The sequence below is a fragment of the Bos mutus genome, chromosome 6, assembly GCF_027580195.1.
Source record: "Bos mutus isolate GX-2022 chromosome 6, NWIPB_WYAK_1.1, whole genome shotgun sequence".
NCBI classification, from domain to species: domain Eukaryota; kingdom Metazoa; phylum Chordata; class Mammalia; order Artiodactyla; family Bovidae; genus Bos; species Bos mutus.
The window spans coordinates 64,542,050-64,568,075 of record NC_091622.1 but is presented as its reverse complement, the minus strand read 5'-3'; the positions used below and the strand labels follow the sequence as shown (position 1 = coordinate 64,568,075).

The 26,026-nt window shown below is 35.7% G+C and overlaps 1 protein-coding gene across 1 annotated transcript in view; it reads left to right on the top strand.

The window, feature by feature from the left end:
• The window catches only part of GABRG1 (gamma-aminobutyric acid type A receptor subunit gamma1), a 93,493-nt gene that overhangs the window by 56,128 nt on the left and 11,339 nt on the right, over positions 1 to 26,026 (top strand). The window contains exons 4-8 of the mRNA XM_005892924.2: positions 13,039 to 13,259; positions 14,104 to 14,186; positions 16,781 to 16,918; positions 17,041 to 17,193; positions 21,334 to 21,545. Coding sequence (XP_005892986.1) covers positions 13,039 to 13,259; positions 14,104 to 14,186; positions 16,781 to 16,918; positions 17,041 to 17,193; positions 21,334 to 21,545 — 807 coding nt within the window. The remainder of the gene's footprint in view (positions 1 to 13,038; positions 13,260 to 14,103; positions 14,187 to 16,780; positions 16,919 to 17,040; positions 17,194 to 21,333; positions 21,546 to 26,026) is intronic.

Below are 26,026 nucleotides of genomic sequence, written 5' to 3'. Positions count from 1 at the left end.
ACTGGAGTGGGTCACCACTTCCTTCTCCAATGCATGCATGCATGCTAAGTCACTCCAGTTGTGTCTGACTCTTTGCGACCCTATGGGCAGCGGCCTGCCAGGCTCCTCCATCCACAGGATTCTCTAGGCAAGAATACTGGAGTGGGTTGCCATTTCCTTCTCTACCCAATGTTCATAAGTTCTTCCGTTTCTCTGTCTTTGTCTCTTTCTGCCCCTCTTTCTTGGGGTTTCTTCCTCTCTACTCTTTTCCTTCCCATTCCTCTCCTTCCTTTCTTCTCTTTTTTTGTTACTGATGCTTCCAGATTTAAGGAAATAAAGATTTAAACATAGCTTCTAAATATTAAATTAACTCCATGTTTTACTTTTACTATATTAACAGGAAATAGTCACTCCTTGCCAGCTATATTACTTTTAGGAATTATAAAGCAGCAACACATTAAGTTTACTTGTTTCATTTGTGCAACATTTTAAAGCTTGCTACCATAGTTTTTATTTCTTTTTTTGCATATTACATTAAGATTTATTTTTTCATTATATCCTTTAAAGTCAATTTCTTTTCACTGGCTCTATTTTAGGTAACTTTTGACTCAACACTAACAGAAATAAAATTAAAAATTATAAATAGATAAGTGTTATTTTCATCTCTGTGCTGCTTTGATCCAGAATGCTCATTTGCTCCAAGAATAGGAAGTTAGAGTTCTTATAATAAAGAAATTAAATTGACAACTAAACCTGCAAAAATTATTAAAATAATTTATACTATTTCTTAATGTTAAAAAACACTTTAAAATTTTTATTCTATGATCTTATTTGTCTTTTATTTATGTAACACTTCTATTGTGACAGTTGATACATTGATTACTGAGTTAGAAAATATATAGCCTTCTTTGGAGAAGCATAAAACCTAGTGGGGAGGATTAGATAAATACAGAGGACGAAGGGTCAGGAAAAATTCTGTTATAAATCCATACATATTTTAACTTGCAAATGGTGATCCTATGCCATATTTTCTAAACTATTTTTGAATAATATCATGGATTATCATTATACAGTGGTCACCACTGTTAGCTACTATTTTAACATTTTAATAACTTTATATACATGGTTTCCCCAAATACTATATTATTATGCATATTTTTACTATAACATGGTATCTTTCCATGTATTATATCATGGCTATTATTACACTTGCTGCTAAGTCACTTCAGAAGTGTCTGACTCTGTGCGACCCCATAGACGGCAGCCCACCAGGCTCCCCTGTCCCTGGGATTCTCCAGGCAAGAACACTGGAGTGGGTTGCCATTTCCTTCTCCAATGCATGAAAGTAAAAAGTGAAAGTGAAGTCGCTCAGTAGTGTCTGACTCTAGCGACCCCATGGACTGCAGCCCACCAGGCCCCTCCGTCCATGGGATTTTCCAAGCAAGAGTACTGGAGTGGGGTGCCATTGCCTTCTCTGATTATTACAGTTAATTCCTGTTTAAAAATATTAAATATTGCCTCCTATATTAAATATATATTTAATAATTCATTTTCTAATACTGTGGTTAGTCTTTGGAGGTGTCTAATGTTGAATTCTTTTTTAATGATTTGCCTCCCAGCTTAGTTATAATTTTGAGTCCTTTATGTACTAATAGATATAGAATGTTCTATAATGGGCTAGTACTGCTTGACAGTTCTGGCCTCAGGTTAGGATTAGGGGGAAAGTTCTGTCAAAATGTCGTTAAAATCTGGTTTTTAGTTTTGCTTCCTACCTAGCTAATTTAAGGCCCTGTTTCATTTGTCAAATGTTATAGTTAATACAGTTATACCTTTTGAATCTACAGTTTTCACCTCTTTATTTAAATTGAGTTATATGGTACCTACCAAGGGTTTTCAGTGATGAATTCAAAGTTATTAAGCAACCACTTTGATTGTTTCATTTCTTAATATAAAATTTATTTATATGAGGAGAGTGACAAATAGTAATATGTTGCTAATAATATTTTTTAAAAAACAGAAAAACAATGAATAGGAAAAAGCAGTTTAGCACATAAGATGATGATTTATCATGGACTAAAGATCACTTCAAAGGGATAATATTTCACCATTTTAGAAGATTCAATTCAGTTCACTTCAGTCACTCAGTAATGTCTGACTCTTTGCAACCCTGTGGACTGCAGCACACCAGGCTTTCCTGTCCATCACCAACTCCAGGAGCTTGCTAAAATTCATGCCCATCGAGTTGGTGATGCCCTTCAACCATCTCATCCTCTGTTGCCTCTCTACCTCATGCCTTCAACCTTTCCCAGCATCAGAGTGTTTTCCAATGAATCAGTTCTTCACATCAGGTGGTGAAAGTATTGGAGCCTCAGCTTCAGCATCAGTCCTTGCAGTGAATATTCAGGACTAATTTCCTTTATGATGGACTGGTTGGATCTCCTTGCAGTCCAGGGGACTCTCAAAAGTCTTCTCCAACACCACAGATCAAAAGCATCAATTCTTTGGTACTTAGCTTTCTTTATGGTCCAACCCTCACATCCACACATGACTACCAGAAAAACCACAAATTTGACTATATGGACCTTATTCAACAAAGTAATGTCTCTGCCATAATGGTATGGACCTAACAGAAGCAGAAGATATTAAAAAGAGGTGAATAGAATACACAGAAGAACTGTACAAAAAAAGATCTTCATGCCCCGATAATCATGATGGTGTGGTCACTCACCTAGAGGCAGATATCCTGGAATGTGAAGTCAAGTGGGCCTTAGGAAGCTCACTACAAGCAAAGCTAGTGGAGGTGATGGAACTCTAGTTGAGCTATTTCAAATCCTGAAAGATGATGCTGTGAAAGTGCTGCACTCAATATGCCAGCAAATTTGGAAAACTCAGCAGTGGCCACAGGACTGGAAAAGGTCAGTCTTCATTGCAATCCCAAAGAAAGGCAATGCCGAAGAATGCTCAAACTACTGTACAATTGCACTCATCACACGCTAGTAAAGTAATGCTAAAAATTCTCCAAGTCAGGCTTCAACAGTACGTGAATGGTGAACTTCCAGATGTTCAAGCTGGATTTAGAAAAGGCAGAGGAACCAGAGATCCAGTTGCCAACATCCGCTGGGTCATCCAAAAAGCAAGAGAGTTCCAGAAAAACATCTATTTCTCCTTTATTGACTATGACAAAGCCTTTGACTGTGTGGATCACAATAAACTGTGGAAAATTTTGAAAGAGATGGGAATACCAGATCACTTGACCTTCCTCCTGAGAAATCCATATGCAGGTCAGGAAGCAACAGTTAGATCTGGCCAGGGAAAAATAGACTGGTTCCAAATTGGGAAAGGAGTAACGTCAAGGCTTTATGTTGTCACCTTGCTTACTTAACTTATATGCAGAGTATATCATGAGAAACACTGGGCTGGATGAAGCACAAACTGGAATCAAGGTCGCTGGGGAGAAATATCAATAACCTCAGCTATGCAGATGGAACCACCCTTATGGCAGAAAGTAAGAGGAACTAAAGGGCCTCTTGATGAACGTGAAAGAGGAGAGTGAAAAAGTTGGCTTAAAGATCAACATTCAGAAAACTATGATCATGGCATCCAGTCCCATCAGTTCATGGCAAATAGATGGAGAAACAGTGGAACAGTGGCAGAGTTTGTTTTTTTGGGCTCCAAAATCTCTGCAGATGGTGACTGCAGCCACGAAGTTAAAAGATGCTTACTCCTTGGAAGGAAAGTTATGACCAACCTATACAGCATGTTAAAAAGCAGAGGCATTACTTTGCCAACAAAGATCCGTCTAGTCAAAACAATGTTTTTTCCAGTTGTCATGTATGGATGTGAAAGGTGGACTATAAAGAAAGCTGAGCACCGAAGAATTGATGCTTTTGAACTGTGGTGTTGGTGAAGACTCTTGAGAGTCCCTTGGACAGCAAGGAGATCCAACCAGTCCATCCTAAAGGAAATCAGTCCTGAATATTCATTGGAAGGACTGATGTTGAAGCTGAAACTCCAATACTTTGACCACATGATGTGAAGGACTAACTCATTTGAAAAGACCCTGATGCTCAGAAAGATTGTAGCTGGGAGAAGAAGGGGATGACAAAGGATGAGATGGTTGGATGGCATCATTGACTCAATGGACATGGGTTTGAGTAAACTCTGGGAGTTGGTGACGGACAGGGAGGCCAGGAGTGCTGCAGTCCATGGGGTTTCAAAGAGTCAGACAGGACTTAGTGACTGAATTGTACTGACCAGACCTACTCCCATAATATACATTAAGAGATACGTCCAAGGTAAGAGAAAATCAAGTAAGATGGTAGGCACTGAGAGAGGGCATCAGAGGGCAGACAGACTGAACCACAATCACAGACAACTAGCCAATCTGATCACATGGACCACAGCCTTGTCTAACTCAATGAAACTAAGCCGTGCTGTGTCAGGCCACCCAAGACAGATGGGTCATGGTGGAGAGGTCTGACAGAATGTGGTCTACTGGAGAAGGGAATGGCAAACCGCTTCAATATTCTTGCCCTGAGAACCCCATAAACAGTATGAAAAGGCAAAAAGGTAGGACACTGAAAGATGAACTCCCCAGGTCGGTAGGTGCACAATATGCTACTGGAGATCAGTGGAGAAATAACTCCAGAAAGAAAGAAAGGATGGAGCCAAAGCAAAAACAACTCCCAGTTGGGGATGGGACTGGTGATAGAAGCAAGGTTTGATGCTGTAAAGAGCAATATTGCATAGGAATCTGGAATGTTAGGTTCATGAATCAAGGCAAATTGGAAGTGGTCAAACAGGAGATGACAAGAGTGAACATCGTCATTCTAGGAATCAGCGAAACAAGATGGACTGGAATGGGTGAATTTAACTCAGATGACCATTACATCTACAGTACTGTGAGCAGGAATCCCTTAAGAAGAAATGAAGTAGCCATCATAGTCAACAAAAGACTCCGAAATGCAGTACTTGGATGCAATCTCAAAAACGACAGAATGTTCTCTGTTCATTTCCAAGGCAAATCATTCAATATCACGGTAATCCAAGTGCCCTGACCAGTAATGCTGAAGAAGCTGAAGTTGAACAGTTCTATGAAGGCCTACAAACCTACTAGAACTAACACCCAAAAAAGATGTCCTTTTCATTATAGGGGACGGGAATGCAAAAGTAGGAAGTCAAGAAACACCTGGAGTAACAGGCAGATTTGGTCTTGGAATACGGAATGAAGCAGGGCAAAGGCTAATAGAGTTTTGCTAAGGGAACGCACTAGTCGTAGAAAACACCCTCTTCCAACAACACAAGAGAAGACTCTACACATGGACATTACCAGATGGTTGACACTGAAATCATATTGGTTATATTCTTTGCAGGCAAACATGGAGAAGCTCTATACAGTCAGCAAAAACAAGACCGGGTGCTGACTGTGGCTCAGATCATGAATTCCCTATTACCAAATTCAGAGTGAAACTGAAGAAAGTGGAGAAAACCACTAGACCATTCAGGAATGACCTAAATCAAATCTCTTATGACTATACAGTGGAAGTGAGAAAGATTTAAGGGACTAGATCTGGTAGACAGAGTGCCTGATGAACTATGGACGGACGTTCGTGACATTGTACAGGAGACAGGAATCAAGACCATCCACAAGAAAAAGAAATGCAAAAAAGCAAAATGGCTGTGAGGAGGACTTACAAATAGCTGTGAAAAGAAGGGACATGAAAAGCAAAGGAGAAAAGGAGATATACCTATTTGAATTCAGAGTTCGAAAGAATAGCAAGGAAAGATAAGAAAGACTTTCTCAGCGATCAATACAAAGAAATAGAGGAAAACAACAGAATGGGAAGGACTCGAGATCTCGTCAAGAAAATGAGAGTTACCAAGGGAACATTTTATGCAAAGATGGGCTCAGTAAAGAACAGAAATTGTAGGGACCTAACAGATGCAGAAGATATTAAGAAGAGTTGTCAAGAATACACAGAAGAACAGTAGAAAAAGATCTTCATGCCTGGATAATCACAAGGGTGTGATCACTCACCTTGAGCCAGACATCCTGGAATGTGAAGTCAAGTAGGCCTTAGGAAGCATCACTATGAACACAACTTTTGAAGGTATTGGAATTCCAGTTGAGCTATTTCAAATCCTGAAAGATGATGCTATGAAAGTACTGCACTCAATATGCCAGCAAATTTGGAAAACTCAGCAGTGGCCACAGGACTGGAAAAGTTCAATTTTCATTCCAATCCCAAAGAAAGGCAATGCCGAAAAATTTTCAAACTACTGCACAATTGCACTTATCTCACACGCTAGTAAAGTAATGCTCAAAATTCTCCAAGCCAGCCTTCTGCAATACGTGAACTGTGAACATCCAGATGTTCAAGCTGGTTTTAGAAAAGGCAGAGGAACCAGAGATCAAATTGCCAACATCCACTGGATCATCAAAAAAGCAAGAGAGTTCCAGAAAAAACATTTGCTTCTGCTTTTGACTATGCCAAAGTCTTTGACTGTGTGGATCACAATAAACTGTGGAAAATTCTTAAAGAGATGGGAATACCAGACCACCTGACCTGCCTCTTGAGAAATCTGTGTGCAAGTCAGGAAGCAACAGTTAGAACTGGACATGGAACATTCGACTGATTCCAAATAGGAAAAGGAGTACATCAAGGCTATATATTGTCACCCTAGTTATTTAACTTATATGCAGAGTACATCATGAGAAACACTTGGCTTGAGGAAGCACAAGCTGGAATCAAGATTTCTGGGAGAAATATCAATAACCTCAGATATGCAGATGACACAACCTTTATGGCAGAAAGCAAAGATGAACTAAAGAGGCCTCTTGATAAAAGTGAAAGAGGAGAGTGAAAAGTTGGCTTAAAGCTCAACATTCAGAAAACTAAGATCATAGCATCCGGTGCCATCACTTCATGGGAAATAAATAGGGAAACAGTGTCAGACTTTATTTTTCTGGGCTCCAAAATCATTGCAGATGGTGACTTCCACCATGAAATTAAAAGACACTTACTCCTTGGAAGGAAAGTTATGACTAACCTATACAGCATATTAAAAAGCAGAGACATTACTTTGCCAACAAAGGTCCATGTAGTCAAGGCTATGGTTTTTCCAGTGGTCATGTATGGATGTTACAGTTGGACTATAAAGAAAGCTGAGCACAGAAGATCGAAGCTTTTGAACTGTGGTGTTGGAGAAGACTCTTGAGAGTCTCTTGGACTGCATGGAGATCCAACCAGTCCATCCTAAAGGAGATCAGTCCTGGGTGTTCATTGGAAAGACTGATGTTGAAGCTGAAACTCCAGTAGTTCAGCCACCTGATATGAATAGCTGACTCTTTGGAAAAGACCCTGATACTCGGAAAGGTTGAGGGCTGGAGGAGAAGGGGATGACAGAGGATAGATGGTTGGATTGCATCACCTTCTCAAGGGACATGGTTTTGTGTGGACTCTGGCAGTGCGTGATGGACAGGGAGGCCTGATGTACTGCGATTCTTGGAGTCACAAAGGGTGAACTGAACTGAACTGAAGTGCCACTGCAGATGATGTCTGCAGCCATGAAATTAAAAGACGCTTACTCCTTGGAAGAAAAGTTATGACCAACCTAGATAGCATATTCAAAAGCAGAGACATTACTTTGCCAACAAAGGTCTGTCTAGTCAAGGCTATGGTTTTTTCAGTGGTCATGTATGAATGTGAGAGTTGGACTGTGAAGAAAGCTGAGCACCGAATAATTGATGCTTTTGAACTGTGGTGTTGGAGAAGACTCTTGAGAGTCCTTTGGACTGCAAGGAGATCCAACCAGTCCATCCTAAAGGAGATCAGCCCTGGGATTTCTTTGGAAGGAATGATGCTAAAGCTGAAACCCCAGTACTTTGGCCACCTCATGCAAAGAGTTGACTCATTGAAAAAGACTCTGAATTGGGAGGGATTGGGGGCAGGAGGAAAAGGGGACGACAGAGGATGAGATGGCTGAATGGCATCACTGATTCGATGGACGTGAGTCTGAGTGAACTCTGGGAGATGGTGATGGACAGGGAGGCCTGGTGTGCTGCAATTCATGGGGTTGCAATGAGTCAGACACGAGCAAGGGACTGAACTATCTGACTGAACTGAAGTGAAGGTATCAGAATTAGTCAGAAGGTTTTCAGGAAAGAGAAATCACTCTCAAGCAGGATTCATTGTTGTTATATAATTCCTAGTGCAGAGTTTAAACTGAGTTGTTTGTTGTGTAATTATCAGTTCTGGGCTTAAAGAAAATGAAGTTTTATGTGACTAACACTGAGGAATGTAGAGAAAAAAGAAAAAAGAAAAATCTCCTCCTTGGGGACCCTGGACTTCTTATCAACCACATAGGAATTGACTCTCTCAATATCTTAAATCAGAAGTATTTTTATAAGGATAAGTCACTGGGTGCTACAATGTCAACAGGGCCTTTATTCTTATGTTTAGAATATGATCACTGAAACTTAGAGCTAGGAAAGATAAGAATGATAATTTTATGTAGTGCCCTCATTTTTCCATTGAAAAAGAATAAAGGACTTAATCAGCTTCCTACTCTAGGAACTCACAGAATTGGGAGCTGACATGATTTCCTGTCTCCATTCAACCAGTATTCTTTAGATTACATCGTAACTTCTCACTATAACACACATTTGATGTATTTGTTGTAGTTTATCTTAAAAGTGTTTAAAATTATGTATACAGTTAAAGCGGAGAAGTCAATGGCACCCCACTCCAGTACTCTTGCCTGGAAAATCCCATGGATGGAGGAGCCTGGTAGGCTGTAGTTCATGGGGTCACTAAGAGTCGGACACAACTGAGCGACTTCCTTTTCACTTTTCACTTTCATGCATTGGAGAAGGAAATGGCAACCCACTCCAGTGTTCTTGCCTGGAGAATCCCAGGGGCGGGGGAGCCTGGTGGGCTTCCGTCTGTGGGGTCACACAGAGTCGGACACGACTGAAGCAACTTAGCAGCAGTAGCAGCAGCATACAGTTAAAGAGAATGTCCTATTCCTTAGTTGTGTTATATATATATATATTTTTTTTTTTTTCAGTCCAAAGGCTTTTAAATAATGTATGAAAGCCTTAGGTTTCCGATGGGCAATGGATTTTAACTCACATCAATTTAAATAAAATCTGAAGTAGATAAATCTTGTTAAAAGTCTCCACTTTTAACATTTTGCTATAACAGAAATCATGACAAATCTCTCTAGGAGAAGTTGTGCAAGTCCTGCAACAGGCTTTGGTTTTATCTGCATAGAGAACTCTATTTTGTGATAAGTAAACACTGGAAGCCAGCACTTCCAATGATACTGCGAAGACTGCTATTCTAGAAGCATAATGATACATCAGAAATTCTCTGATTCTATGTTTGTGTTAGTATTTGAATTTGGACAGCATAATTAACTTTTGTTTTAGAGACAAAAATCTCTAATGTTAGTTTGCAACTGTTTAAAAGTCAATTCAGGTTAAATAAAATTTCCATCATGAAGTCTTTATTAATTTCTCCTAGCTGAAAATGATCTCTTTTGTTTTTATTTCTCTTTAATTCTGTCTCTCCTAAGTAGTATTAATTTCCAATTTTATTATGTAAATATACATAACGGAAAAACTTCACATTCATCTTTGTAAACTGAGAACAATATAGAAGTAACTTGAACACTGAAAAATATTTGTTAAAAAGTTATTTGATGAATGTACATGGCATTATGTACTTTTGGCAATCTAAATTTACAGACATAAAAATAGAACCCAGTTGGTAACTGAATGGAGGATTTATGTCATAATATCCGTCAATGTATTGATGACTGACTTCAATGATTTAAGTATCTGACAAAACCTTTTTTTCTTTTTCATTTGAAGAAAGGAATACCAAGTCTTTTTCTTATCTTGTGACTGTATCAAGAAGTTGGTGCTTTTATAATAATTGAGCAAAGTGGGGAAGAATCCTATGAACTTGCATCACTAAAGCTATTTGTGCTGGTGATTAGCTACACTTGTACCTTTTCTTTACATGTTTATAGCCTTAGTATCTGATTCACTGCTAACCACTGATCTATTTTACTGTTTTGGCCATGTGAATCAATAGCTTAGGGAGAGATCAATGCCAGGTTCCTAAGATCAGATGAGAATCAACCCAATTTCATGATGTAATTATGCACCTAAGTTAATTATTTAGGTCTGCATTTTGTGTGATGTTAATTTCATTACTAAAAAAAGATACTGAGTTAACCTGTGCATTTAAGTTTTAGACACAGCACGTAATTGCAAGCTGACAGTGAAGTGGGAAAAGGGCATGACACTCACTTTCATCAATTATGGTTTGATTGATTGAGTTAGAAGTCAAGATGGCTCACTTCTTCACCTTTACCCACTAATGCTATTTTCTGGGCTAACTGCAAGGAGGCAAAGTTTCACAATGTACATATGATCTGAAATGCTAAATGCACTGCTCCTCGTCTTGAAATGTTTATCCTAGAAGCTATTCTCCTTGTTGTTCTGAGTGACTGGAAGTTCCTTTTCATGTTTCTTTTGCTTAGTTATTATGTAGATAATTATAACCTGTAAATAGGAACATGAAGTACAAGAACAGGGTTTGATCATTTTCTTGAAACTACACTAATACAAATGAGCAAATAAAATGGGATTTTTCAATTATGTATAAAATGGCACAGGCTTGAATAACTTCTTATCTCAGTGAAGCATTTATTAAGGATTAGTAATTTAAAACAGCTTGGAAGTATTAACCTCTGCAAAAAGTTTAGGAAGGATGGATTATCAAGACACATGCTCTGTATCTTTCTCTTCTCGAACCTAGATTGAGGGAATTGTGAGCAGAAAAAATCTTCCCATTTTCCCAAAAATCTCTGCTTGAGAAAATTTGATGCTTTGGAAGTCATAACTCATCCAACAGTGAGTAGCACAGTTACAAACAGGTCTGCTAAAGAAGGAACTGCCAGCTGAAAAGCAGGATCCACAACTGTTTGCTGGGCTGTTTCCCAGCCCTATACAAGCTAGTTCTCAAGTGTCATTTTTAATGTCCTGTTCATTAGGAATACTGCAGCCAATATACCAAGTAGCTTAAGGTTTCCTCTACCAACCAATGTTGTATCTTTGTTAATCCATAATCCTGGTGGGGTATGTTAGCCTCTTACTTTATCTTAAGCAGTTTCTGCTGTTCAATTCTCTCTACCATTTAAAGATTTTTATTTCATTAGTCAAACTCTCAAGCATACTTCTATTTATTATATTAAATATTTCTTTCTGGGTAAGTTTGGACAAGAGCTAGCATTACATCAAGAGTGAGCAAGTAATCTCTCCCACCTCAAATGACTCATATAAAACTTCATACTTTTTGGTTTACTCTTTTCCTAACCTTCTAACATCAAAGTTTCACACATACATACACCTATTTTCCTTTCTCAATAGCATTGGTTATGCATTCTTATTCATTAATTTTATCAAATTATTTTTTACTTTTATAATATGGTAGGCATAACTGTCAGGATACAAAGGTAGGTTATACCTAAGCACCTACTTCTAAGAATTTTCTCATAACCATGCAATTTCCTATTTACAGTCTTTCTGATTATGAACAGAGGCTTTCCTCTAATTATGGCACCCATCAGGCCTCACTATGATGACCATTATATGTGGTTGCTATGTATGTGGATTTGGGATTCAACTTAACAATGCCTCAGTTTTCATACCATCTACTCTGTGATGTAGGGAGAATTATTTTATGTCTATATTAATGCTAAGTTGCTTCAGTCGTGTCTGACTCTGGGCGACCCCATAGACAGGAGCCCACCAGGCTCCCCTGTCCCTGGGATTCTCCAGGCAAGAACAATGGAGTGGGTTGCCAGTTCCTTCTCCACCCATGAAATTGAAAAGTGAAAGTGAAGTCGCTCAGTCGTGTCAGACTCTTAGCGACCCCATGGACTGCAGCCCAACAGGCTCCTCTGTCCATGGGATTTTCCAGGCAAGAGTACTGGAGTGGGGTGCCATTGCCTTCTCCAGTTTCTATTAATAAACATTCCTTAAAATAAATATTATAGTAGTAATTATTTCATAGGACTGTAGTAAGGATTTAATGACATGATACTTGGAAGTGAAAGTCGCTCATTCGTGTCTGACTCTTTGCAACCCCATGGACTATACAGTCTATGGAATTCTCCAGGCCAAAATACTGGAGTGGGAAGCCTTTCCCTTCTCCAGGGGATCTTCCCAACCCAGGGATCAGAACCCATGTCTCCCCCATTGCAGGTGGATTCTTTACCAGCTGAGCCACAAGGAAAACCCAAGAATACTGGAGTGGGTAGCCTATCCCTTCTCCAGCAGATCTTCCTGACCTAGGAATTGAACCAGGGTCTCCTGCATTGCAGGTGGATTCTTTACCAACTGGGCTATCAGGGAAGCCCTGATACATGCAAAACTCTATTTCTCTCTCTCTCTCAATTTTTGATACTTGCAGAACTCAACACAATACTTAGCATATTATAAGTGCTTAATGAATTTCTGTGTGTGTGTGTGTGTATGTGTGAAAGAGAGAGAGAAAAAGAGAGTGTGTTTGCTTTAAAACATTTGAATCTAAATGACTGAAATTAGTTTTCTGGACAAAGGATAATCTGATGGTGTTAGATAATTTGGTGAGTGCTTGAATTTTTATATTTTAGTGTGTGCCTTTTTGTGTGACTTAATCACTCATAAATATCACGAAATTTTTATATAGTTGTTAACATGAAAGTGATTGACCTTTATATTAATAACCATATTATAAAATGTTGAATACAATTTACAAAAAGTGTGTGAAGCGACACTGGACAGCAGTTATTGCTAGAAATCTTGGATTTTGTTTTACATGACTCATGTAAACAATGAAAAAGAAAGGTTAAGATAATGGCATACACTTTTCTATGAAAAGATTGAGTTCAAGTGCTATTTACTTACAGAAATTTTAAAATATAAAAATTCAAACTTCTGAAGAGAATAACTAAAATAGAAGCTTTACTATCATGAATCATTACTCTCTTTTTATCTTTTAGGAATACACAATAGATATAATTTTTGCCCAAACCTGGTTTGATAGTCGTCTAAAATTCAATAGTACCATGAAAGTGCTCATGCTTAACAGTAATATGGTTGGGAAAATTTGGATTCCTGACACTTTCTTCAGAAACTCAAGAAAATCTGATGCTCATTGGATAACAACTCCTAATCGTCTTCTTCGAATATGGAATGATGGACGAGTTCTATATACTCTAAGGTATTACTGTTAAAAAAAAAAAAACTTGTAGTTGCTCTAATTTAGTTTCCATATTAATATTTGAAGCGCATAAATTTCCCTTTTTCAAAGTTGCAAAGTAATAAATATGAAGCTTCTTTCATACACTAAAATTTAAAAAGGTGAAATATTGTGGAAACACTTGTTTAAGCTTGGCATTACCAGTATGTGAATAGGACTGAAAGCAAAGAGGAAAAACTCCTCGATTTCCCTGTTTTGAAGCAGAAAAGGCTGTGGCATAAACACTATATTTTTAAACCTATAAGGCAAACGATTGACAAAGATTTTCTTTAGGAGTCCACCCTGCTATAACACTTTAAAATACTTTGATTTTCAGTGGTGTAGTAAAACATCCCTAACAGAGGATTGAATGAGGGTTAATAGGTAAGATTCAGGTTTATTTAATTCATTGTCTTGAACATATTGACTCATTATAAATCATCCCTTTAATGGAAAGGTGTTTATGATCCAAAGAAAAAAAATTACCATACTTAACTGAATACACTCTGTTAATCTGCCTGTGTATGTATGCCTGTGTGTTTGTTGAGATTCTGAAGTATAAAATTTTAATCACAAACTCAGAAACCACACTTGGGCTAATTGAGGCAAGTTAGTTGGCTGGAGAGAAAAATGTCAGAATTTTATTAACCATTTAAGAATGTTATAATATTACTGCTTAAGATTTGAGACTTCAGAATTAATATTATTTTATATTGTATCACAGTCCATTATTGTAGGACAAAATTATGTTTTAAAATTAAAGAAAATATTTTTAATACCTGAAATTATTTCTCATTATTTAATATTTGTTTTTCCATCTAAATAGACTGACAATTAATGCAGAATGTTATCTTCAGCTTCATAACTTTCCTATGGATGAACATTCATGTCCATTGGAATTTTCAAGTTGTAAGTGATAAAATGCTTGATATTTTCATAGAACTTTATAGTCTATGACCCTTTTTATTTAAAAATGTAAAATGATGTGAGATAAACTGTGATTTATACAATTAGCAGAAGTTTAAATTATGTTTAACTGTCTTAAATTTATAAATAACATTTATTTCTTACTTTCAAAAGTGATAATAAAATGCATATTGAATATATATCTTATTATTTACAAATATTCATTCTATCTGAATCCTTTTCCTATTTTGATTAACTAAAGGACTACTGAAGATAGATTTGTATTCAAATATTTTTACAGTGCCATGAATAAAAAGTTGATTGAAATTTTATTCATCTTCTAGGAGGCCAGATTTAAGTTTATTACATTGTATTTGAAAATATATTTAATTGGTCTGGTGAAGAATTTTACCACATAAATAGCAAATATTTAAGAAGACTTTAATGAGTTGGAAAAGTCAAGGAAGAAATGTTTATTTCATTCAAAAGAATGAATGAAACAAAGATAAATTTCTAGAGAGAAATAATTTAGGTACATAAACTGAATATTTGTTGCAAGGAAATAGCTATAATCTTTCTATATCAATATCAGTTTTATTTTATATTTATTAACATTTATTCTCACATATGTTTTTATAAAAATATTTTTCTACATATATAATTGAGCAAGTCTTTAAAACACATAAAATACCTTTAAAAATGATATTGCCTATGTCTGTGAATGATATAATTCTATTTTCCTATTTTAAAATTGATTTTTAAAGATATTTTCTAGAATTTATTTACAGTAGATTATAAGTATTCATAAGTCTTTATCCTGCTTCTTCACTTTAAACATTCCCATGTATCTCTTATTGCCCTTTATTAAGGATTTTCTTGACTTTTTAAAATTTTCATCTCACTAAAATGTCCTTTTTAATTCATAATCTCATGTCTCACTACTTTGATTTTCTAGCATTGACCTCTCAATGAATAAAACAGTCAATTAATAACAAAGACTTGATTAAAGGAACATTCAAGGAGTAGCTGATACAGGAATATTTGAAGATATATTCTCCTCTAGATATCATGCCTAAATTCTTGGTGTAGTATCTCTTTAGCTTTGATTGTCTCTACTGGGAATATTCTATCCCTGTTAGTGCAATTGGGTGTCACTAACATCAACATAATAATTATAACCATCTTTTTTTCACACACTCTATATGAGTCCAATAGAGAATTAAGCCTTATCCATCTAATATCTCACAACAAATATATTTAGAAGATGTCATTATAGTTCCCATTTTAAGACTCAAAATCATGAAATTTAGAGTGGTTAAGTAACTACCTCACTGTCTTATTTGACTAAGGTCTAAATCAGCATACCTGAGTGAATTAACTCCTTGAGAGGATTTAATCACAAGCCCACCCAACAGGGATTTTCCCAAATTTCCTTAACTTGGTCCAAAATACCTTGTGTATTTCTAGGATATGTAGCAAAAATAAAAGCATATATTTTTTAAAAGAATGCACTTCCATTCTAGACAGCTATAGAGAAGGTAGATGTTTTCAACACAGATAACTAACAAAGGTCTAGTATCCAGAATATATATAAGAATTCAGACCAAGAAAAGATAGGAAAAAAAAAAAAAAAAAACCAAACAGTAAAATAATGGGCAATTGAATAAGCAATGATCCAAAGAACAAACTCAAAAATCTAATAAGCACGTGAAATTTGTTCTAGATTTCATTTGTATTCAGGGGAAAAAAAAACAAAAAAAACACTCTACAGTGAAAATAAAGAAGCCTGTCCACATAAACTTTAATGAGAACATGGATCAACATGCATTTTCAAACTCTGCCTGGTGAGAGATGAGGTTAATATATTCTCTATGGAAAAGAGATTGACACTATCTCATAAAGTGGGAAGTATATGTAATCCCCAACCCAGCTATTTCATGTCTAAGTATTTGTACCAGAGAGACTTTTGCATATATGTGTTTTGTGAGACATGTAGAATAATATTGTAAACTGCAGTGTTAGTAATAGCCAACAGGAAAGATTACAAGTGTGGACACAGTAAAATGGATGAATACATTTTGGCACATCTTTACAACAGAAAAAATTTACTACTGCTACATAAAATAGCATGAATGATGAATATAAACACTATATTATAATAAATAAGATATAAAATAATACATCCAGCATGGCAAAAATCAAGCAGAGTTCAAAAAGAACCTAAACTATATTTTTAAGAACTGCTTATCAAAAATATATATAACCAAAATCACAAGGGGAGGATTATCACATAAATCAGGTCAGTGGTTACCTCTTGTTGAATGGGGAAACACTATTGGAGTGGATGCAAGGTTTTTCTTAAATGCTAGCAAGATTTTATTTCTTGATTTAAATGTAATTAGCATGGACTATCATTATTTAATCATTAGGATTATTCTTTATACTATACTCACCAATTTTATGCAGTATTTTTATATATCAAAATATAAAAATGAGAAAGAATTTCCAAACATTTGTCTTTTGATAATGTTGGTATTGCAACAGTAACAGATTTGGATCTGCTAATGTATATATTTTTAATTTTAATTTTTACTTAGATGGATATCCTAAAAATGAAATTGAGTATAAGTGGAAAAAGCCTTCTGTAGAAGTGGCTGATCCTAAATACTGGAGATTATATCAGTTTGCATTTGTAGGATTACGGAACACAACTGAAATCTCTCACACAATCTCTGGTAAGAAAGGAACACAAATCAATGACTAATGCTAGCATCAAGTGGCATTTGTATTTAAATCTATGGCTTGAAATCCTATACTTATTTGTATTTTATATCCAAAATATTTTTTTTCCTTCTAGGGGACTATATTATCATGACAATTTTCTTTGACCTGAGTAGACGAATGGGATATTTCACTATTCAGACGTACATTCCATGTATTCTGACAGTTGTACTTTCTTGGGTATCTTTTTGGATCAATAAAGATGCAGTACCTGCAAGAACATCATTAGGTATGATGTAATATTATGCCATAGTGTCATACAACTTTTAATGTGCTAAAAGTTTATAATTTAATATATTAGAAATATTCCTCTGACTACAGTCAGACAAAAATGGACAGATAACTCTAGTGCAGTGTGATGTTGAAGTGAATATATGTAAACAAGTAAGAAATAGAATTGTAAAGAGATGGAAATCTCAGAAATGTTTTTAATAGAGGTCAAGGGAAGCATAAAAGCTAAATAAGAATTAATGCATGAAAATCATACATAATCCATGCATCTTAAATGTGGTCAGTATTGTCAATACTTTTCATCAAGACTATTTTTAGCTGAATCACTAATAGGCAGTATTTATTGACTAGCGTGTATTTAGAAGGCTTTTAAATCCCCTGCTCTTACAATGGTACTAATGAATATTCAACTGTTCCAAAGGACAGGAACAAGAAGTTTCTGGGCTTCTGTTATCTATAAAATGTGTTATTATTCTGTGAACTTTTGAGAGTTGCCTGTATTGATTAAAAGGGTAATTAGTATTTAGTACTTGATAAAAGAAACTTTTCCTTTCTTTCTTTGGCAATCTGTTGCAATAATCAGTGTAATCAGTAATTAGGCATAAGAAAATGTCCCTAATTACTATACATTTTGTTTAAAAGAAAATGATAACCTAAACTCTTATATAGATATACAAAGATAAATTATTGATTAATTGATTACTTCCCCACATCAGTATAGTGCATGAATCTCACTACTGATAATCGTGTCTTAAAAACAAAAAAAGTTGGGACAGTTTCTATTTTCAAAAATAAAGAGGTTTTCCTGTGGTTCTATTGCAGCTGGTAAATAAATAACTCCATTTAGTAAATAGTAAAAAAAAAATTGTAAAATTCAAATCACATAAAAGTAGCAAGATAAAACAGGAAGTACCTAGTTCTGTACTTGGAACTGCAACTCTCAGAGGGTCTAAAGAGAGGTATAGATACAGCTGGGGACAATGCATCCATATCTGAATGTTGTTTCTGTAATTATTTCAAATTATTTTATGTTACAAGGTAAATAAATTACTTTAGATTCTTTTTGTATGCTACTCTGAGTATTCTTGCCTAGAAAATCCCATGGACAGAGGATCCTGTTGGGCTATAGTCCACAGGATCACAAAGAGTTAGGACATGACTTAGCAATTAAACAACAACAACTGAGTATAGTAAATATTGTATGTTGTTTTTAAACATTATTTTCGTATTTTTGCAAAGATAATTTGGATGTATTTTTTATACCTTTAGGTTTCTACAAAGCCAAAAGCCTATGCCATAATGTCAAAGAGAATAGACAATTGTGGAATTGTATTTTTACATGAATTCATATTTTATAATGTTACCGTATCAACTATAAACATAAGCCATAGTCAAGTCTACTTAGAAAATATCTCTTAAAATTGTGAATCCTATGTAGTTGGAGGAGCAAGGATATTTTAAAAATTATATATGCATACATGCATATATATGTCACTGAATGACAATTTCCTCAGCTCATTTATTCAACATTGCATTTTAACAAAATTTTTCAACTGCTTTATGTGAAATACGTAGTGTTCTAGGTGCTGCAATGTTAACAGTGAACATATGTTATAAAGTGCTAATGTTCATGTTAAAACAGGAAACATGTATGTTTTAGCGGGGTACAAAAGTGATGTACACATGTATAAAGCATATGATAAAATGTCAGTGAGTAATAACAGCTATAAAGAAAAATCAAAGTAAATGGCTAGAGAATGACAAGGTATGTGGGTAGATACTCATTTGCTATGTTATCTTGTGGAGTTAGATTAGTCCTCTCTGAGGAGGTGGCAGAGACCTAATGAAATCTCTGTTGGATATCTGGTATTCTAAATGTTTTCTTAATTTCATGAACTCAGAGATATTTTAATAGGAAATCCACCATATTATTTTTAAGCTAAACTCTGTGATAATAAACACTAAATAAAATAGGTAAATATCTAAAAGCTAAGTTCTGCTATAGTTTTCCTTACTTCATGAAATAGATATGTAATAGTATTTTAGTCAAGTGAAATTTAATTTCATCACTGATAATGAAATCAATCTACTTGGAATGAGACATAATAATGGAAGCAAGGGATACCTTGGGAAATCTACCTTTGACCATAGGAATGTTATGATTTAATAAATTACAAAAAATAGTGCACTCAGCAAGGAAGAGAGAAGAGTGGTAGTCACTGAGATTATTTCACACTTACTATATGAAAATCCTTTAATTATAATTTTGGGTTAAAAATAATTGAAGCAAAAACTGTCAGGAATAATGAGAGAAATACAAAAAATCTACAGTAATAATTGGATATTTTAATACCCTTTCTTTTTCATTTACAGAATAACTACATGGAAAAATCAATTAAGATATATAAAATTTAAATGAAATAATCAACCTACTTTACCTGATTGATATTTATAAAACACTGTACCTAACTACAGAATATACAACATGTTCAAATGCATACAAAACATTAACCAAGGTATTGACAACATTCAAAAGCCTAAAATTTTCCAGAATATATTTTCTGAACAAAATGAAAGTAAATGAAAAATTAATAAAACTTTTTATAGGTTAATAATGGCCTCATTTATTTGGAATTTTTTAAAATGATCTTTTAGATAGCCCCTGGGTTAAATAAGAGAAATTAGAAAACATTTCAAACTGAATTTTAGTAAGAAATTAGCATATAAATATTTGTAAAATGCAGCTAAAGCCTTGCTTAGAGGGGGAAATTATAGATTTAAACTCTAGTATTAGAAGGGAAGAAAGATTTTACATCTACTTTAAACCCAAGTGAAGTAAATACATTTTTTATAAATATATTAAACAAAATGTATTACATTTCCATGTCAATTTTTTAGCTGAGGGACACAGATGAGTTAAGAAACTTCCCTGAGGTCACAGAATTAATAGGTGGGAGTGTCAGAATTTGAACTTAACTTGTCTCCATGACTTCCAACCCATCATAACTGTATCATCCTTAATTTTTTTCAATCCGAAGTGATGACAAAAATAAAACGATGGGCATATGAAAGAAATTATTAAGGTGTGGTTTAATGTAGACACGAAAGAAAAAGTTGGCTATTAACTTCATCATACAAAAGAGGTGCTATTTTTTTCAACCCAGATATTACCAGTGTGTAAATAACTGCCCAAATTAAGATTCATCTGGCATTATATTTAGTACTTCTTGGAGAGAAAACAATTCCACTAATGGTGCTCTGTTTCATGAGACAAAGAATGAGAAGTAAGGGAGTTTAGATAAGAGGAGGTAGAGCATGTGCATCTGTCAGGGGGAGTAAAATGAGCAGTGGTAAGAACACAAGAAGGCCATGGATAAAGAGAAATAGACAGCCTCAGAGATCCATACACAGGGCTTCAGTCCAGGGGGACATCCTCATTTTATATGTTGACTTCTTCAAAATATGATTTACTCTTGTCTTTTAAAAATAGTCCCTTGGTATCATTTTGCCTGTATTCTTTAGTGAGACTAAAAAAAATAGTTTTAATACAAGTTATAAAAATGTTATGGCAGTTTGGATTAATTTGAACTGTGTGTGACAGGAAACCTTAAATCACTGTAGATTAAATTAGACAGGGGTCTAACGTGGCTTCTGATGGTCTGGCCATCATTTTCCAGCAGAAATCAACCGAGAAAGAGGACAAGAAGGGCATTTCCTATCTCTCTAATGTCTAAGGACATCTTTTGGTCCCTGTTTACACCCTTGACTTGATTCTTCTTGGCTACATTTCAGCCTGTGGCCACACATAGCTAAAGGATGCTGGCAAATAAATGTGTACTTCCGGGCAGGCACAGGCCAGATGAAAATTGGATAGTCTATTATTCTGGAAGAAGGCAAGGACAGATATGCGGAGTTACCTACTTTCAGTCCAGAGAATTTACATGATTAACAGTCATACAAGAACACACTGAACACAATGTAGCTATGGTTACCAGATTTTTTTCCCCTGTAAATCATGAATAATCATATTTTTTGTTTCTATTTTTTATTTATGCAAACAATATTGCCATATCAAATGGAAGAACAAAAATGGTCTAAGATCATTTTCATCATCTATTTTTCTTCCCTCCCTCCACAGGTATCACCACAGTGCTGACTATGACAACTCTGAGTACAATTGCCAGGAAGTCCTTACCTAAGGTTTCTTATGTGACTGCGATGGATCTCTTTGTTTCTGTTTGTTTCATTTTTGTTTTTGCAGCTTTGATGGAGTATGGCACCTTGCATTATTTTACCAGCAACAAAAAAGTTAAGACTACTAGAGAAAAAAAGCCAAAAATCAAGACCTCGGTATGTGAAAAAAAAATTATCTCTATAAACAACTTACTGTTGGAGATACTCTTTTGAGTTCTCATGTTGTATTTTCTTAGACTGATATAGATGCTAGAGGTACCCTGACAAAAGATACTAAAATGAAACTGAGTACCTAATATTTCCTACTAGCAGAAGTATACTTATATTTTTTCCCTAGAAATTACTTTTGAATCACCTCTGCAAAGAGTGGTTATTATGCTGTGAAGTTTTCCACAAGCAGTAAATCCTTTGCCCTAGAAAACTCCTTATTTAAGCTCTCTCTTTGAATCTATTTTTGTGATAGGACTTTAATTTCTAATATGGTTGTCCCACAAACCTAATTTTTAGAGATTAATATCCCTCTTTAATGTTGGTATTCAACTGTGTTTGAAAAACACAGCTTTCTATGTCAGAGAAAAGATATCTGTTTGGCTTTTGTACAGATACAGTTGTACTCTCTCACTCCCCCTTCGTAAGCATATGTCTACCTTAACTTATAAAACATCGTTTGTTAATTAGAATTAATTCTACTGACTCTAAAATAATTAAGTATTGGATGACTAACTATAATTTCTTTTTATAATGGCATTATAACAACCTTAAAGTAATACTTTTACTGAGTGTGCCAGGAACTCCTCTATTTTACATGCATGATTTCATTTATGCTCATAGGCACCTAATAAATACTTTGCACAAAGACAGCCTTAGAAAGTGAAGAATCCAAGACTCAAACCCAGGTCTTTTTTGGTGCCAGAGGTCAAGCTTGTAACCCTTCCTTTATGTTGTCTGTTCTTAAAAGATTCTGAAAAATAAGACACTTCATTGCTAATTTCACTAAATGTTCTCCAAGCAGATTTGTTCCATAATAGCAATATACTTGAAAAGTATATAAAACAGTTATGCATGAGTGGCAAGCTTGTAAACTTACCATGCATGCTTGTGTGCTAAGTTGCTTCAGACACTGCCCCTTTGCACCGTATGGACTGTAGCCAGCCAGGCTCCTCTGTCCATAGGATTCTCCAGGCAAGAATACTGGACTGGGGAATCTTCCTCCAGGGTTATCTTCCTGACCCAGGGATTGAACCCGGGTCTCTTGTGTCTCATGCTTTAGTGGATGCATTCTTTACCACTAGCAATACCTGGGAAGCCCAAGCCTACCATAGCAGATACATAACAAAGCATGGGATTTTTCAGGTTATGTGCTAAATTTGTAAGTTCTAAGATATAATGCTTTTTCTCCTGTCCCTCATTTTTCATCAGTTTGTTTATATAATTTTGCCACGCTTTAAAATTATATTATGTTGTACTCCAAGGACCAAAGCCTTATGTATTTGCTTCCAAATTTCCACAATATTCCAAGGAAGAAGAACACATTGTTGGTGGTACATGTTTCAGAATTTACGTGGTAAAATTAGCCTGTGATTCTCTCAAACTGATGTCATTTTAGCTTATTAATAAGATTAACTATGGGCTCTGAATGGACAAAGCATCAGGAGGCAATGACTTCAAGTTTAATACCCAGTTGCTATTTTTTTAAGTAAAGAAAAACATAGGTTTTCTACTTTCTTCCTTTAATCCAAGCCAAGAATCCTCTCTGGATTTTCCATTTCATCATTTACTCATCCACAGCTATGCTCAATTACTACCTTGACAATTTTATTTCTGAACATTGTAAATGAAAATGTTTAAAATAAAAATAATTGACACTATAGGATAACAATGTACAGTCTCACAAGGATTCTAGAATTTCATTCTAAGAATATGTGATATAGATACTAATATAGTTTAAGGCTATTGTAGGACTACAGATAATCAGTTTGACTCCAGGTCATGTGCTCTCAATCACCTTACCAGATGCCTCACTCAGGAAGCTGAAACACTGGAGTGCAAGCTTTAAAATTATGATGTTCATATAATTGTTCATTCATCAAATATTTATCAAGGACACCCAGGTTCTAGGTATTGTTCTAGAACAGTTATTTAAGAAAAAAAATTATCTATATGTTGAATATTTACAATATATTACCAAGCCCTAGAAGCTAAATACTAAAGCTGAAAAAGTAGGGAATAAAAAATAAATGAGTGCTTAAAAGCATTAAATTATAAATATCAAAAAGTTAAACATGTAATTGACTACCTAGAGAAGAAATATATTTAGAGCTATCTAAAATAAAATTCTATAGTATCTTCTTTCTGTTCAGTTACATGCTTCATTAGCTCTTTCAATACTAAATGACACTTTAAGTGAAAAACTGGATCACTAATCAAAGCTGACTCCCTGCCTAGTTCAGTGTTCAACCATATGGTCTCGCTAATCAGGTAAATCAGAACACACTTTTATGAAGAATAGATAGCTCTGTTTGCTGTTGTCTCAAAATGTTCTATTTAAGGGCTTTGTGGAATCTGTGTTTTTCTTCTGTTCCAGCCAGGAGAATCAAAGGCAAGCCTAGACCCAGAAATCTTGCAGCACATTGCCTTTATACCTGTTTCAATAGTTTGTGAGTTTATCTTCCTTTCTCATTCTCTATGTCTCTGTTCTGCCAACACTCTACTTTATTTTATAGGCCCCAAATTGTGAATAGTTTAAAACCAAGCATTTCCTTTCCTTCACCAAATTATTTATGGCAATGGGCCAGGACCAAAGATCTTGCCTAGAGTCATTGAAAGGTCAACGTGTCTATTTCAGTGATACTCAAGGCCATTCTTGAGATCTCTTTGACTGCTTAGCTGAGAATCCCTGAAAAGTTCAATTTATTTTACTTAGGAAGAGATGATGCATGCGTAAGTACTAAGTTGCTTCAGTTGTGTCCAACTCTTTGCAACCCTATGGACTGTAGCCATCCAGGCTCCTCTGTCCATGGACTCTCCAGGCAAGAATACTGGAGTGGGTTGCCATGCCCTCCTCCAGGAGAAAGAGATGATACTTGAACACAATAGATTTTTAGCTTCAATGATCTCTCTAAGAAAAGTATAAGTTAATAAAAATGCTTTCTACCTTATTCTCCATGTGATATTATACAATGGACCTCTTCTCTGTTTCTTTTACTCCATCCCCCACCTTCCTTCCTTCTATCTTTTCATCCTTCTTTTCATCCTTCTACCATTTTCTTATGTCTGTATTTCTTTATTTCTTTCTTCTTTATCTTTTATTGTGAATGTCAGTTCCATTTTGACGGGGTCTTTATTACTATAACTGAGAAAAGAAGAGACACTAAAGGAAAAGGAGAAAAGGAAAGATATACCCATTTGAATGCAGAGTCCCAGAGAATAGCAAGGAGAGATTAGAAAGCCTTTCTTAATGATCAATGCAAAGAAATAGAGAAAAACAATAGAATGGGAAAGACTAGAGATCCCTTCAAGAAAATTAGAGATACCAAGGGAACATTCATGCAAAGATGGGCTCAATAAAGGACAGAAATGGCATGTACCTAACAGAAGAAGAAGATATTAAGAAAAGGTGACAAGAATACACAGAAGAATTATACAAAAAAGATCTTCAAGACCCAGATAACCATGATGGTGTGATCACACATCTAGAGTCAGACATCCTAGAATGTGAAGTCAAATGGGCTTTGGGAAGCATCACTACGAACAAAGCTATGGGAGGTGATGGAATTCCAGTTGAGCTATTTCAAATCCTAAAAGATGATGCTGTGAAAGTGCTGCACTCAGTATGCCGCAAGTTTGGAAAACTCAGCAGTGGCCACAAGACTGGAAAAGGTCAGTTTTCATTCCAATCCCAAAGAAGGGCAATGCCAAAGAATGTTCAAACTATTGCATGATTGCGCTCATCTCACTTGCTAGCAAACTAATGCTCAAAATTTTCCAAGCCAAGCTTCAACAGTACATGAACCCAGGTCAATGCTATGGTTTCCGCAGTAGTCATGTATGGATGGGAGAGTTGGACTATAAAGAAAGCTGAGCGCCAGAGAATTGATGCTTTGTAACGATTGTGTATATTTTTTTGGGCTCCAAAATCACTGCAGATGGTGATTGCAGCCATGAAATTAAAAGATGCTTACTCCTTGGAAGGAAAGTTATGACCAACCTAGATAGGATATTCAAAAGCAGAGACATCACTTTGCCAACAAAGGTCTGTCTAGTCAAGGCTATGGTTTTTCCAGTAGTCATGTATGGATGTGAGAGTTGGACTGGGAAGAAAGCTGAGCGCTGAAGAATTGATGCTTTTGAACTATGGTGTTGGAGAAGCCTCTTGAGAGTCCCTTGGACTGCAAGGAGATCCAACCAGTCCATTCTAAACGAGATCAGTCCTGGGTGTTCTTTGGAAGGAGTGATGCTAAAACTAAACTCCAGTACTTTGGCCACTCATGCGAAGAGTTGACTCATTAGAAAAGACTCTGATGCTGGGAGGGATTGGGGGCAGGAGGAGAAGGAGATGACAGAGGATGAGATGGCTGGATGACATCACCGACCCAATGGAGGTGAGTTTGAGTGAACTCCGGGAGTTGGTGATGGAC